This window comes from Syngnathus typhle, linkage group LG10 (assembly GCF_033458585.1).
Source record: "Syngnathus typhle isolate RoL2023-S1 ecotype Sweden linkage group LG10, RoL_Styp_1.0, whole genome shotgun sequence".
In the NCBI taxonomy this organism is placed as follows: domain Eukaryota; kingdom Metazoa; phylum Chordata; class Actinopteri; order Syngnathiformes; family Syngnathidae; genus Syngnathus; species Syngnathus typhle.
The window spans coordinates 13,020,188-13,035,817 of NC_083747.1; the positions used below are offsets into that span (position 1 = coordinate 13,020,188).

The 15,630-nt window shown below is 44.9% G+C and overlaps 2 protein-coding genes across 3 annotated transcripts; both read right to left on the reverse strand.

Moving 5' to 3' along the window:
* Window positions 1–469: 469 nt before the first annotated feature.
* Window positions 470–10,292, reverse strand: LOC133161569 (carcinoembryonic antigen-related cell adhesion molecule 1-like). Of its 2 annotated transcripts, XM_061290149.1 has the most exons (12): window positions 10,138–10,292; window positions 9,303–9,557; window positions 8,941–9,222; window positions 8,595–8,873; window positions 6,625–8,497; window positions 6,097–6,186; window positions 5,283–5,464; window positions 4,864–5,217; window positions 2,063–2,341; window positions 1,722–1,994; window positions 1,464–1,564; window positions 470–1,203 (listed from the first exon to the last, which is right to left on the reverse strand). In XM_061290149.1, exons 7-11 carry the CDS (start codon window positions 5,332–5,334, stop codon window positions 1,482–1,484), a joined length of 1,041 nt encoding a protein of 346 aa, XP_061146133.1. In that variant the 5' UTR covers window positions 5,335–5,464; window positions 6,097–6,186; window positions 6,625–8,497; window positions 8,595–8,873; window positions 8,941–9,222; window positions 9,303–9,557; window positions 10,138–10,292; the 3' UTR covers window positions 470–1,203; window positions 1,464–1,481. The 2 variants fall into 2 exon arrangements, with proteins under 2 accessions (XP_061146133.1, XP_061146135.1); XM_061290151.1 differs by having other exon boundaries at window positions 4,918–5,217; window positions 5,283–6,186.
* Window positions 10,293–10,532: 240 nt separating this feature from the next.
* On the reverse strand, window positions 10,533–15,531 carry LOC133161567 (carcinoembryonic antigen-related cell adhesion molecule 20-like). The gene is made up of 10 exons (XM_061290144.1): window positions 15,374–15,531; window positions 14,725–15,057; window positions 14,148–14,426; window positions 13,534–13,797; window positions 13,186–13,458; window positions 12,776–13,033; window positions 12,592–12,700; window positions 12,399–12,445; window positions 12,226–12,266; window positions 10,533–11,877 (listed from the first exon to the last, which is right to left on the reverse strand). Exons 1-10 carry the CDS (start codon window positions 15,456–15,458, stop codon window positions 11,644–11,646), a joined length of 1,923 nt encoding a protein of 640 aa, XP_061146128.1. The 5' UTR covers window positions 15,459–15,531; the 3' UTR covers window positions 10,533–11,643.
* Between the last annotated feature and the right edge of the window lie 99 nt (window positions 15,532–15,630).

Below are 15,630 nucleotides of genomic sequence, written 5' to 3' on the forward strand. Positions count from 1 at the left end.
GATGAATTGTTCTCTCTCGAATCTTCTGTTGCTCTTAAGATAAGGACGTTTGAGCTTGAGCAACATCGCCTCCATGTTTTCAAACACAGAAATATTTGTTGCATCATGAACAGTTTGAGGTCAGACAATTTCAGTTGGGCAAACACACAAAATAAGACCTTTTGCTAACAGTGTGTTAGTGTTTAACTGGCAAAGATGCAAATTTGTAGAGGCGGTTTTCTTTCAAATTTGTTTGCGATAAGTTCAGTGGTGGTATTTCTGGGGAACCCTTTCCCTAGCGCTTTGGAATTTTGGGCCCTCTAAATACATGCATGAAGAATCGAAAATGGTCATGCGTGCGTGTTTGTCCATATGTACCCTTGCATTGGCCCGAGCCCAAACTAGAGTAAGCCAGTCGTGCGCCACTGAACCATAAATTGACATCAAACAAATGCGCTTTGGTTACTGCGTTCACAAAACCACCCAAAAGCAAAGACAAGTGTCTTTTATGCACACATAAACATCAAATGTCTTTTATTTGTGACATTGAGGATGGCAGGTCATCAGTCAGTGGAATTATGATGAATCATTTTGCATGATGACGTTACTGCAATTCAAAATATTATTATAGTCTAATCCATAGGGGACATGTGGGCCCCTTCCGCACCGTGGCATTTGAAACTGAAACGAAACTGCTTGGTGTTTACACTTGATCCACCCTCACCCGTCTGACATGTTTGTGCTGGCGCCAAGTACTTTCTGTACACGCTCAATAGCTCGTGTCCGCCGGATAAATATTTTATTATCACGAGCACGTTACATCACATGAAATGAAGGCAAACAATATGATACAATGAGCAAACATTAGAATAGAACTGAAATGGAACAAAGCCTACATTGTTGATGACAGCTTATGCCTCAGGGGTGTCCAAAATGTTGATAGTAAATCAGTAATCATTGCCATATAAATCACCAAGATATAATTCCTCCACCTTTTATTTTCATCAAGAACTTTAAATGAGCCCCCTGCAAAATGAGTCAAAAAATCGAGTTTGCCCACCCTTGTCAGTGACTTATTTGTAGCATTATATATTAGCAGCCAATGTCACAAGAAAAAATTACAAAGATGGCTGTGTCAAATTGTATTTGAAGTCTGGACACTGCAGATTCACACAGATATTGTACCTGCGTGCACACATGTGCTTCTTCAGGGGCTGCCAGCATCTGTGAACAGACAAGCAGTGATTGTTTCAGTCTTCTCCTCCTTTACTTGTACAACACCATAGTGTCTTTGCCAGGCCACTTGATACCCCTGGGACAAACACCCTTTGAAACGTCTCAACAACATAACTTGAGCCAATAAGAACCGGGGAGGCATGATCATTATTACATGATAGTAGGAAGCAGGTTCTGAATCACGGATCAGATTGTGTCCCTGACGTTGAGTGTATAGTTAAGCAAAGCTTAAACTGCTAGATCGTTACATTTTGTGATGGGTGAGGTCACACGTTGGACAGGAGGCATCCGAACCACGGCATCACGGGAAAGAGCCACACGTGCAGTTTCAACAATGTCGCCTGGGACTCTGAGACAAAGCACATATTATGGGCACCCTATGCAGAATACTATTAGCATCTTAAAAATAAAAAGTTAACACTTTAATTCAGCAATTTTTTCATGGGCCACCAGAGGAGCACATGTACCACTCGTCGCACATACATATCCAGTATGACACCACTAACTAGTTATGAGGATGTATTCAGTGATGTTGTTGCTCCTGTTGGTCTCATTGTTGAAGGCCAGACAAGAATAAGGTCCGCTCTGCTCCTGGTTGACGTGGACAAGTTCCAACGACGGGCCCGTGGTGTTTAGAAAGTGGCCCTCGAAAGCCCAGTGAAGTAGAGCCGGCGGACCGGACTGGGCCGAGCAGCGTACGGTCAGGTTGCTTCCGCTCACAAAGGAAGCGGCGGCAGCGTGCTGATCGTTGACCGTCAAAGTCACGTTGTCCGGGCCGTCTGAGGAGAAGAATTTTAACGCCGGCTGCGTTCACTTTCAAGGTTTACGTTTAAAGGGTGTCGCTTACAGATGACGGTGAAGACGAAGGGCTTGCTGGTGCCATTGCTGACGGGGTTAAACGCAAAGCACCTAAAGGGGCCTCCATCATAGCGACTCACGTTGAGGATGGTCAGAGTGGAATTCCCGTCGGAGAACGCCACCCTGTGGTGGGCCGTCACCTCCGAGCTTCCGTTGAACCACAGGAAAGATGGCGAGGATCCCGAGGAGACGGAGCATGTCAGCGCCACTGGGGACGATTCCAGCGGGCGGCTTTGCTTGGTCCCCAGCGTCACGTTCAAAACTGGCTCTGGGCAGGACACAAATGGACAATAGAGAAGATTTTCTCTTTTTTTTCTGTACATAGTGTATTAGTGTTTGAAAAAGAAGAACCTATCAAACATGAAGGGCCCTATTTTCATCCACGTGAGCTCGGTGTAAAAGCTGGCGGATCTTCTCTTTGGTTCCTGGGAAAGTCTAGTTTACTGTGTTTGAGAATTTGGCTCATGATGATGATTATGATACTCCAAATAGAGCGTAATGACACAGGACAAGTCAGACAGGAGCTGATGCCATTATGCGTAGCGACAGAAAGTCTCAGCTGAGCCAAAACACACATACACAAGTTTGTTTTAGGTTCATTTACCTGACATGTTTCGGCGGAATCTTCCGCCTTCAGGCGGAAGATTCCGCCGAAACATGTCAGGTAAATGAACCTAAAACAAATTTGTTTGATATAGAAGAACCAGAGAAGTAATTGAAAAAGAAAAAACAAGATGAACCTAGTACAACTAACACATACACAAGGTTTCACTGACTCGAGAAAAAAAAAAAAAACTCAGTTTCCTGGTTGTCAATCCAAACATTGAAATACTTGAAGTTCTTATGTCAATCTTGCTTTGGGACATCTTACGATGGAAACCTGTTGCTACTGAGTTGCCTGGCACCATACAGTGCTCGCATCTCAGAAGTCAAAGCAAACAAAATTTGGTGAATGACTTCTAACAAATGCAAACTCCAGCGTCTCGGTTTGTGTGATGCTGTATGTGAGTGGATTTTTAATTTTCTAATGTTGAGACCTCAAAGGGTCAGAATTGGGGACTGTGTGTCTGACAAACTTGTCTTAAGTACTGGCTCACCATAAAGCTGTATCCTTAATCCTTTGTTGTTTTCTTGTACATATTCTGCCTCTTTCCAGAATAATCTGATAGTAAAATACGCTGAAGATACTACCATCCTTCGGCCAATACATTCAGATGACGAATCAAACTACAGTGGAGCCTCGGTTTTCGAACGTCCCGGTTCTCGAATTAATTGGTATTCGAACAAAAGAATTGAGATTTTTTTTGCTTCGGATGTCGGAGGAAATTCTGTTGTCGAACCTCGCGAGATGAGCCGAGATGACCCGCATGCCAACTGACTACGTTCATTATTACATTCTTGTTACTCTGAGGATTGCATAAACTCTAATCATGCCTCCAAAGGAAACAAGTGGGAGCAGTGAAGCCATCCTAAAACACAAAGACGCTCCTAAAGCAATGCGACGGTGAGCGCCCGGCCCGCTGCGGTTGGGGGATTGGACCAAATTAAGCTCCCTGCGCACTGAGTGAGGTCCACTTAAATTTTGGAAAGTACATCAAGACTTTAAAAATAATTTCTAAATTTTAGCGACCACTCTGTCACAATAATGCGACCAGCGCGGTGCAGTTGCACGGTCGGGGACGCGCTACGGTTGCGCGTTCGGCGGTGCGCTGCTGTTGCGCGATCAGACAAAAATGCGCAAAAAAAAATGCGTAAAAAAGGCGGGGTTTTTTTTGCTTGGAACGGATTATGTTTTTTCCATTATTTGTAATGGGAAAACATGATTCGGAATTCGAACGATTCACTTCTCGAACAGCCTTCTCGAACGGATTGTGGTAAAAAACCGAGGCTCCACTGTATAGACTAGAGGTAGAGAACTTAATCAAGTGGAGTGAGAACAATAATTTGATTTTAAATGCCTCCTAAACAAAGGAAATTGTGTTTGACTTTCGTAGGAATAAGGTGTCTCATCTCCCTCTCACTATTAAAAGTGAAGAGGTCGAGATGGTGAGTAATTTTAAATTTCTTGGTGTTACTATCAGTGATCTCAGCTGGCATCTTAACTCCAGCATCATTGTTAAAAAATCTCTTCAACGACATTTTTTTCTGCATTTACTTCTAACTGCCGGATTTGATCAAATTCTTATGATTGTGTTCTCACCTCCTCACTTGCAGTGTGGTTTGGAAATCTGACCATACGCAATCAGAAATGTCTGAGAAGAATTGTCCGTCTTGCTCGTGAGAAGACTGGTACTGACCTGCCAGATCCGGAAATCATTTACAGGTCCTTGTGCCTCTATTATTTTAACTGACCCCACTCATCCTGCCCCTGCTTTTTTTGCTCTTCTTCTGTCAGGCAGGCGGTATCGTGCAATAAAATTCTCTACCTCGAGGAATGTAAACAGTTTTTTCGCTAGGGCTGTGCGCAGCCTGAACAAACTAAAGCTGCACAATTATTACTTTTTTATTTTGTTTTGCTTGCATTATACTCCTGCAGGCACCAGTGGCGGGCACCTTGCATTTATCACTTTTCTGATATGCATTTTTTCTATATGAGTTGTATTTTTCTTATGTGACTGTCAGCCTAACCATGGGGGCAAAGAGTTCTTTTTATTCTATTTATTGTATCTGTCTATTGATTGTCTATTTATCTGCTTATTGGTTGTCTATTGTTCTTGTCGTAAGTGTATTTTTTGAGCTCTCGCAAACTGTTTTCCAATGTGGTTTTCCACAAATGGCAAATAAACTGACTCTGAATGCTCGCATTTGTTGTTCTGTAAGATGATCCACGATACAGCGTCTCACCCAGCACCGTAATGGAGGCGTTGGCCCTTAGCGGGGGATCGCTGCTGTGCACGGCGTACACTCCCGAGTCCTCCAAGGTGAGTGAGCTGAGGGTGAGGGCGGCTGTGCGGACATTCACCGCCACCCTGCCGCTGTGGTTAGGGAAAACCGCCTGCTGGTCCCCGAGCCAGGTCAGGATGAGAGAGTCGCCTATCGCCCAGCTGCCACCCTTTAGGTCGGCAGCTGGCCAGAGCGAGAGCGTCAGGGTGTCCCCAGCCGCCGCCGGGTTGGAGGACGGGAGGACCCGCACGGCCGAAAGTCCTGGTGGGGGCAAAGAAAAAGAATGCTCAACCCGAACCACTGCACAATCACCACTTCAGCATCACCTTGTATTGAAAGCAGCAGCAGCAGCAGCACAGCAACCTGTCCTCTCTCCATTTTGAGGTGTCGACCACCACCTCTGTTCTGCCGGCGTTATATACGTCCACCCCCATCTCCTCAAATATGCTGCTTCTTATCTGCAGGTGGCTTCTGTGTTCCATCTTTGTTTGCCATCTTGGGTGAAGTTCTACGCATGACAAATGATGACAAGGGCTATGTTGTGTGCAGCGAGACTGAAGGGGGCCCGGCCGGGGACGCTGTTTGTTCAGGCTTCTATGGCCTTTTCCATGCAGGTCCAATTAAGACGCCAGCTTCTTGTCATTAATGTTGAAAAACTTTGGCAGACATGATATCAATAGGTGACCTGTTTCAGTTTTGCGCTAGACCAGGAAGAAGCCTTTTGGCCAGATGAGGGAGAAGAAGAAACGGCTCTTTCATTCGGATGTTATTGTAATTGAAAATGTTGTGTGTAAATCTCAGAAAAGGAGACACGACGGACTGTTGTTGACATTGGTTCCTGTGTTGTAATTTGCACCTGCTGCCGGGTCATTTTCAACGTTTGGTGTCTTAAAATCCCGTGTGGGTGGGGCCAGTGACGTGCGTTGAGGTTCATGACTGGGGAGACACTGACGTCAACCGGTAAAATCTGTCCCGACACCTAACCGTGTCACAAAAATGGTTGGGGAACGCTGCTCTAGAGTAGCTTATTCATTATTTAATTTGAACTATTTTAATCAAAATCCCATATCAGCAGTCTTCGCACATAAAAACACTCAATAGAGCACATGGAATCAAAAACTTGTTTTCGATCGTGCGTACCACTCCGTTTGAAAAGATTTTGCTCCGAAGTCCCGTTGTCCGAATCAAACCTTTTAACTCTGGAGTTGCTCTTCCTTTACTGATGACCTCCTGCGAAAAGTTGAAAATTGTTTGAGTGTGCATATGTAATCCTCCATTGTAAAACAACATGTAAAACCAAAACAAAAAACGAATGTAAAACGAAATAAATGGACGACTGCTCCTCAGTTGTTCACTGTAAATTTGAACTGGAGATCACTTATTCTACAGGTGGGCGCATGAAGCATCCTGGGATTACTAGCGCTTCCTGCCATAAGGCTGGAGAACTTCTTTTCGTTGCCTCCGTTGGGTCTCTTTTCAAAGCCGTTTTGTTCATCTAAAGCAGTGCTTCTCAATTATTTTCTGTTACGAATCCCCCCCCCCCTACAAAGCAAAGCAAGAATAAAACTATTCGCGCCCCCCACTCCCCACCGTGACTATCCATCTCTGCATAACATTTTATCCTTATTAACATTAAAGAAAAAAAGAAAGACATATGGTCAAACTTACAAAGAATAACTTTATCAAATCGTGTTTTAAGTCTGCAACAGAAAAGATTTTAAGTGCATCAATGCCTGACGCAGTCGGAGCTTTCTGTTGACTCAACACTGCTAACCAAGGCAAACCTGTTGTCTTGTAAGTCGTAAAATGTTGCACTGTCGCAAACGTGACAGAAGTAACAATGAGAGCGCCACTGCCGCCTACTGTAGTAGATGCGCAATTACACTTTATTCTAGTACTGCCAAAAAAAAGCCTGTTCCCCAGGGTCACACGCGCCCCCCCAGGTATAGCACCGCGTCCCCCAAGGGGGGCGCGCCCCACTATTTGAGTAGCACTGATCTAAAGAAACACGACGTTACAGACAGAAGACAAAAAACACTAGATCTTATATACATCAGCGTAACTACGGAAATGAGTTAATATAGCCACAGCCACAGAGTTTGAAAACTTAAACAACAACGTAGAGACAGACAGCAGTTCACCCTAACTGCATAGCCTGTCAGCATAGGTAGCCGTGTGATTACGCAATCCTCAGAGGAGGCAAGGCAGGAAGTTGCCTCCTCCGAACGACTCGTCTTCGGTTTTAACATAACTATGAGAATTCAACGATTTTGGTTCAAAATGATACTGAAATTAAAAGGAAAATGACTACAATAACTATATGATTATATATGACTATAATAAAAACAATTTAATTTGTTTTTTTCCCCTTTTCATGATGGCACGGGAGGAACGGCCTCCATTGCCTTCACTGACCGCACGTCCCTGGGTGGGGCCTACTATTAAGTGCACGACACAATCATAAACATGTCATTCATTCGTATACAAAAGCACATTTTTGAGAAGGCTACGTCATTTGAGCTGATAGTTTTCAAATAGTTACAACACTTAACAATGTTTTGGTTATGATCATGTAAGAGTAACATAATGATTGTCTGACTTATATCCATACATGACAGGGGTAGATAATCTAAAAGCAAATACAGCAAGATGTGAGGGGCCCGATAATGCGTCAAAACACACCGGAGACCTTTGTCACCCTCATGTTTGCTTTGTGTGATTCACACACTTCTATTTCACATGTGTGTAAACAAAATATGAGTCAGAGAGGGGAAGGATAGTCATGGAAATTTTCCGATGTACGTCACAATGGCTTCCATTTAGCTTCGGGGGAATCAATAACACGAACCGGTCAAAGGTTGTCATCCAGTCAAACAAACCTACATCCACACTGGCTGGTGGTCGGGCGCTTTATCGGTAACGTGCGCCATCAGTCATACCAATTGTAAATCGTAAGCCAGTTCAATGCAAATAACCCATACGCCGCAAGGCCAATCGCCAGTCCGGGTTTTGTTGCCATGACGACCAATAGGTAGCTTCTATTTGCGGAAGTGCGCCAAAACCGCGGTGGGCAGCACTTTATCCTGTGTTTATGTGCATTGATACGCATGTAGACAAATAATATAACAATACTAACGGGTAATTATTTTTTACCCTCAATGAAAAACGGCTCATATTACAGCATCTTACTGAGCGACTTACTGAACAAGTAGAAGTGCTGTTCTTTTGTGTCTGCATGACTGTGTTATACTGCCTCCCGGTGGCCAAAGCAAGCATGCTGGGAAAATTTTACATTATGATTTACTCTGTTGAAATCTTTACACTCAAGAAAATTATAGTATTGAGTTTAAAAAGTAAATGTTCATCAATTTTTGCACTGTTCATAAATTATTTCATGATATAGAGAATGAGAGAATGTAAGAAGTCAACAATCAATATTAAAGTAGCTTTGTGAGTTGTTAGAAAGTCATTGATAGTAGAGCCAGGGCGAAAATCAAAGTGGACAATCCAGTGAGCTGTATGGATCCAGAGAGAGGAATACCTGCAGAGGAGAAGAAATAAAATTATTATTCCCCTCAGTAGAACAATATCTGAGCTTGCGTAACACTAATTCACAACCAATGGGCAGCAGCAGCTACCTTTGACTTCCACCATCTTGGTGGCCTTGGCTGAGCGTCCCGCTGCGACATTCTCCACAAGGCAGGTGAAATTTTGGAAGGTTCCCGGCACAGTGGGAATCCACCAGAGCTGGTTTTCATGCACGGAAAAGTAACTTCCCAAGGGGAAACCGCCCTCGAATGGCCACCTCACGGTGCAGTCCACGTTCAAGGTGCACTTCATCGAGCAGGTGAGCGAGCACATCTGTCCCGGAAACACCTTGTCGGGCCCGCTGATGCTGACGTTCCACCCAGCATCATCTGCCAAAAAGAAGATTAAAAAAACGAAACGATGGCTATAAAGAGTTTGGGCTCTCAATGTACTTACCGCTTAGCAGGTAGCCCAGACTGAAAACTCGAGTCTGCTTCAGCATGGTCTCACACATGTAGAATCCAGCATCAGATGGCAGCAGTGAGTCAAAATGGATCGTAGTGTTGTGGAGCAGGTGCATATGATCTCGCCACACCACCTTCTGCCCATCTTTGTACCAGACCACCGGCAACGCAGAGAGGGTGGGAGGTGGGAGTCCATTAATGTGGCAGACGAGGTCCACGGCCCGGTTCAGAGACGGAACAGTATCGGGTGGACTGACTTGCACTGACACTGGATCTGCAAATGTAATAGGTATGGCTGGTATATATATGCTTATATATGCAGGAGTGGCATTAGACATGCTGTACTGCAATTACTTTTAATTTCCAAAATGGTCTTGGTGGTGCTGGAATCTCCCGTATTTTTTCGCACCGTGCACTGCAGTGTCACCGATGGGCGCAGTCCATCCGGCGTCCAGGTGAGCGTGCTCCCATTGAACGTGAGGTTGAACAGAGACCAGGAGTAGGTGCAGTTTGCCAAGCAGTTGGACGAACACGTGAATGTGGTGCTGGACCCGGCGCTCACTCTACCACTCCAACCAATTTGCAATTTGAAGCCTGATACCGGTCTACCTGCATGACAGGGATAAAAGATGGAGAGGCCTGTGAGACTTGATAATTATCCATCCATTCATTTTCTGTACCGCTTGTCCCCACGGAGGTCGTGGGCATTGTGAAGTCTATCCCTATCCTCACCTACCTTAACCTATCCCAGCAGTCACCTGGCAGTAGGCGGGGGACACCCTGAACCAGTTGCTGGCCAATCGGAGGGCACACAGAGACAAACAACCATCTGCACTCGCACTCACCTACGGGCAATTGGAAGTGCTCAATCAGGCCTGTTTTTGGGATGTGGGAGGAAACTATAGCGCCCAAAGAAAACCCACGCAGGCACGGGGACAACATGCAAACTCAACATAAGGAGGGCCGGAGGTTGAATCGAATCCGTACCCTCTGAACTGTGAGGCTGACGTGCCACCTTGATAATAATAATAATAATAATATAATAATAATAATAATATACTATGCAATACTATTAAAGCTGCAAAAAAATAAACATTCATTCTTAATAATAAGATTAAAAACTCACCGAGCCACAGTAAATATCAATGTTACAATATATTAATTTTTGGGGGTGAAGATGTTCACTTACCATTCAGTACCAGCAGCAGCAAAACGACGTAAACGGCGACCATCTTCTCCCCGTGTGGACAAGTTGAGGTTGTGGAGTTTCAACGGTCTTTTGTAAGCTAAGAAATTAGCCACACCTTCATTTTCACAACAAACTATAGGATATGGTGCAACATGATCGGTATTTTCCCAGAGGTGCGCAATGACGGGAAACCAAAGTCAGCCGGATGTCGCAATAGATACATACACCAGGGAGCGCTACAACAGCTAGAAGGGCTAAATAGACGTTAAGCCCCTAACAAACGTTATGAGAAATATTCATAACAAACACTTGTCTGCCAACCAATTTCACAGTGGGGCATTTTACACCAATGTCATTTTAAAAGACATTTTAAAATACATTAAAACACACATACTTTTTTTCTGGTTCATCTTTGCAATGCTGTCATTGGAATGTTTGTACTTTGCACTTTGGATTTATTGCAACAATTCTTCTGCTGTAAAATATCTTGGAATTCGAGATATACTTGTTCCTTGTGTACTTGGTGGGAGGGTCGCCTATAGTTTCGCCACATTCTGTTTATAAAGGTTAGTAGTACCAAGAGTACCTGAACGTAATTGTTATCAGTTTGCATGGTAAACAAACAAATCGGTATTTTCCCCTAAATGTTGGTGGACTCATCAGATTAAATCACGGTGATTAACTAATAACGTTCCTTGAAATAGTCCCGTGGTCTTGTTAACCCCAAAATGTCAGAACCCGCCAAAATTCGACGATAAAATTCTATCTTAGTTTGTGTAGCGCAGTTTTTTTAAATTATTGTGCCGCAGTGACAAATGAAAAAGTTGGCGAAGTGAAAGGAGAACGACGGGGGAGACAAGACGTCATCTTGCCTGAACACATGGCCACAATAAGAGGTCAGGCGACTTTCTTGTCAAACATCCACTGACATTGCAGTTCAAACAATTTCTATAGGTCAGCTCCTTATAGGATGATATCAAGTTTCTGCTCGTCTTGTGTTGCACCTGCAGTATTTGAAGGACATAGTATATAGGTTCCTCAGTAGATAACATTTCCGACTTTTAAACAATGTGAAGATTATAAAAAAAGAAATATGTTTATGGAAGCATCCCACAAGAAGAACTATTTATTTGCCCCTTTGAGAGACGTTCACATGACGCTCTTAGTCCACGTTACACTTTTGAAGTCTTTCAAACAATATTTAAACATTCACTTTGGTCACATGAATACATTCATAAACTTGGGGAGGGGGGGGGGGGGCATTACAGAAATGCCAAGACTGCCCGTGTGCCATAGTTGGCCAATTTGCGCTTGTGTAGACAAATCTAATCAAGTCGATACATCTAATCAGGCATCGTTGTGTTTTTGTGACTCTCAGTCAACGGATGAATGATTAACACACACGCACGCAAGCACACACACACACGCGCGTACACACACACACACACAATGACTACGCAAACACTCGGCATTATTAGCGTGCCATGAAGGAAGTGTGAGCATACGTCACACTGTTGAGTGCTCCCCACTTTCATGACATGACTCGTTGCTGTGAACCTGAGGGTGGGCTTCTAGTGGCTGAGGGGCTCGCCTCTTCATCCACCGTACGTGGGTGTCGTAGGAAGGAGGCGCGTTGTTCACTCGGACCTCAGCGTATTCGGTCTGACCTGCCTGGAGCTCCAACTGACCTTTGCCGCCACCCTTTGCGTGCAGGCTAGTCACGTCGGCATAGTTTAACTCCTGGTTGAAAGATGGAGAGCACCAAGAAATAACTAAGAGGAACACTTCCCTAAATAGACACAAGCACAACTAACGCAACTTCCCGTTTCCATACCACTGTTAGCAGTGTATCTTCTTCCCGGTTCAAAGTCCAATGAGTTACGACGAGAGACAACCGCAACAAATATAAACCCAGACTCATAAGCCAACAATCAAAGTCGTAAAGTTGTTGTTTTTTTGTCCCACACCGGCGGCTATGTCGTAGTATCGTTGAAACACACCATACAGAAGTTTTAATGATTAAATAAAAGTAAACTCTTGGAGGATGTTTCAGATGTCTGTCGGTCCGGACCAACTGAATTTCTGTACCTGATTTCGGGGTTCTTCTGTGTTGTCTTGGCCTATTCCTCCTGCAAGAAATTTCAATCCGATACACGGACATATCTCTGTCAACAACAGCATTACGTTGAGTGGAATGTGAATTAATACAAAACCTAAAGAAAAGCTCAGTTTGGATCAAATCATTCCCGTGTCACTTTTACCTGTCCTGTTCGAGATGTCTCTGTCGGGGCGATTCTTTGTCTTGTTCCTGTATTGCGACATTGTCATACCGTAGATCAATATGAGGATAATATCTCATTGAGATGTCAAAGAATGTTTATTTTGACTACCGTTTGGCTCCAACATTTTCTTAGAGAGGTTTGTTTAGAATGTTGGACAATCCTGGGAACCTACCGTTGAATGTAGAAGGCGTAGGCGCCCCCAGCGACTGCTGCGCAGATGACTAAACACGCCAGCACAATGCCGGCGATGCAACCAGCCGAACACGCCGTATCTGTTCCATCTGTGAATGTATCCCAGCAGATATCTGTCACAATGCCGCTGCATGCTCCAAAGGCACATTAGTGCTTCTACTTGCCTGTCACATCCAACCTGTGGCTAGCCGACATGCTTTTGCCAGTAATACCGTTGGTGGCGCTACAAACGTAGCTTCCACTGTCGGAAAAGTTGATGTTGTATTTGACAAAGGTTGAAGAATTATGTAGCACTGCTGTGCTGTTCAGTGCTGTCCACATGTAGGTGGCGGCTGGGACGGACACCGCGGCGCAGCTTAAGGTTAAAGTCTCTTTCACGATGATTTGGCTCGGTCCCGTGATTTGGACAGGGTCAGGCCCATCTGCCAGACACGGCAATGTTTGAAGTTAGAGAAGTTTGTACAATTGGGTTAAAACCTGAAAAGTCAGACGCAATCTGTCCTGGAGCCTTGAGTAACTAACGACCAAGTTTATAAACTGGGCGGATTGTACTTTGTAGATTTTAATTACTTACAGTTCACAAGCACGCCCAACGCCACTTCCTCCTCGTCGATGGGGTTTATAATCTGACAGGAATATGAAGCGCTATCCGATCTGACGGCGGTACGGAAGGACACTGTCCTGTTCTTGTCGTGGAGCGTCACACGCTCATCTGGGATCAGCGTCGAGCCACCCTTGCTCCACTCTCTGAAGAAGACTGACCCAGCGGCGTCGCAGGTCATATTCAGCTCAGTTCCCTCAACTGGGCGACTCGTTGACAGTGTGACAGAGGCACCGGAAATTTTCTCTGTTGAACGCAAAATGTGAATGCATAGTATATATAATATAAGAACCCGGCATTAAATAGTGCAGTTGCCCTTACTTAGCACATGAATCGGCCATTGCTGAGATTCTTTGTGTCTCAGAGTCTTGGTGTTAAAGGACTGGCAGCTGTAATTTCCACTGTGATGCTGCTGGACGTTCACCAGTGAGAAATTTGATCCCCTGACCAACAGCTTCCCGTTCACAAACCAGGTAAAGGTGGCGACTGGCCTGGAGTTGGCCGAGCAGGAAAGATCGACATTCGACCCTTCTGCGACGTATTCTTTCCGTGGCGACATAACGAGATGTGTATCATCCGGGCCGTCTGCAATGTATGGTGCGTAGATGGTAAATTTGGAAACATCCGTGAGTTAAAAGGTCATACATTTACCGACCACAACATTTGGTACACCGGCACAATCTATTATAGCAAGCTACATGCGTAGCAAATTGTAACGTTAAAGTATTTTTTCTGCGACCCTACACAGCTCAAATAAAATATCATATTCTTATCGACATTTCGCAAACCAGATCTTGCAGTACTGACTGGCCTGTGAGAGGCAACGCAGGGCATCCAGTCTGCCAGGAAATCCAAAGATAAAGAAAGACTGCCAGGTTGTGCAGGTGCATCTAATGTTTTGGTGGGTGAAATGTTTCAAGAGGAGTGGCCCTCACAGCTGACGGAAAGATGCACCGAATTGCTGTCATCTTCACTGACGGCGTTGGACACGCGACATCGGAACGACCTCTGGTCGTAGCGGGTCACGGGAGCGATGGTGAGTGCGGCGCCTTCGTCGGTAAGCTGAACTCTGTCGTCGGCCGAGATCTCGGCGCTGTCGTTCAGCCAATGGAAGGAGACGGACGATCCCAACGAAGAGCAGGACAGACGAAGAGTGCTGTTGAACTCCAGCAAGTCTGTGCTGTTGACCGTCAACATGACATTGGACACTGGCTCTGTACATATTTAGAAATCATGCCGGTGGTTATGGACGACACGATGACTTCACAATGCAACATTTACCAAACTGATTTTTTATGAAGGGGGCAAATTTGGGCCTTCTGCTTAGAATTAAGAGAGATTTACAGTATAATTGGCTCCAGACAAAGTACAACTGTCGAAATCAAGGGCCTCCTCTCACTTGATGACAAAGCAGAACCTTTTTATTTGACAGAAATCAATGCTCTTATTTTGAAACCTCGTCACACCACCACGCTCATATCACATCCAACACGGCAAAAAACATCTGCTCACCAAGCGTCTGCAGTGTGGTGGATCCCGTGATTTGGTCGCCGCTCGCTGTTACGATGACAAGACTGTATTTTCCGCTGTCATTGAGAGCCAGCTTGCTGAGCTCCAGGGACCCAGTCTGTATGAAGAGAGTGATCCTGCCTTGGTATCCGTGGCCAGTTTTGTTTTGAGACGTGGCCGTTATCACGGGTATTTCATTGCTGCCCTCGATAAACGTCCAGATCACCGTCGGGAACGGTATCGGCGTGGCCGCCACTGTGGTGTTAAACGTCACAGAGCCTCCCACGGCTGCGGTCAGAGGCCCGTCGGGCAACACGCCGGATCCTGCGGTCAAACCTACACAATGGTTTAGGATTAAAAAATAAAACTCACTCAACGAGATAAAATATCTGGTCAAAGTTTAAACTTCAAATTGTGGTGTAGTCTACAAATATTTGTCCAGGTGCTTCTTAAGTGCCCTATCATGAGGTTTATGGCCAGGCTTAGTTTGTTGCCCTTTGACAGGCTTGGTGAATCTACAAAGCAATGTTTGAGACGACTCATAATACAATTGCGTTTCAAAACATGTTCTTCATCCATGTTGACGCCGTTACATTGTTTAACAAACACCGACTAGGCATTTTTAGGTCAACCAGATGAGTGCTCAGCTTACCTGTGAAAGCCGCCCAGAAGATGCAAAACACTGCTAGGTTACCCATTTCATCTTTTTGTAACTTGTATAGCAGAGAATGTCGCATTGAGCTCTGCCACCAGCTCCATTTGACACGTTCAAGTAGGAACAAGCAGTAAACTACTTGCGTGCTGGGCCACAGTCCATCAGCACTAATAGGGAAGCTGCACAGCTCATCTTCAATGCGGCATTGCGTCGCCCTCTTGTGTTTGTGCTGGAAGTGAACACAAAGGCACGGC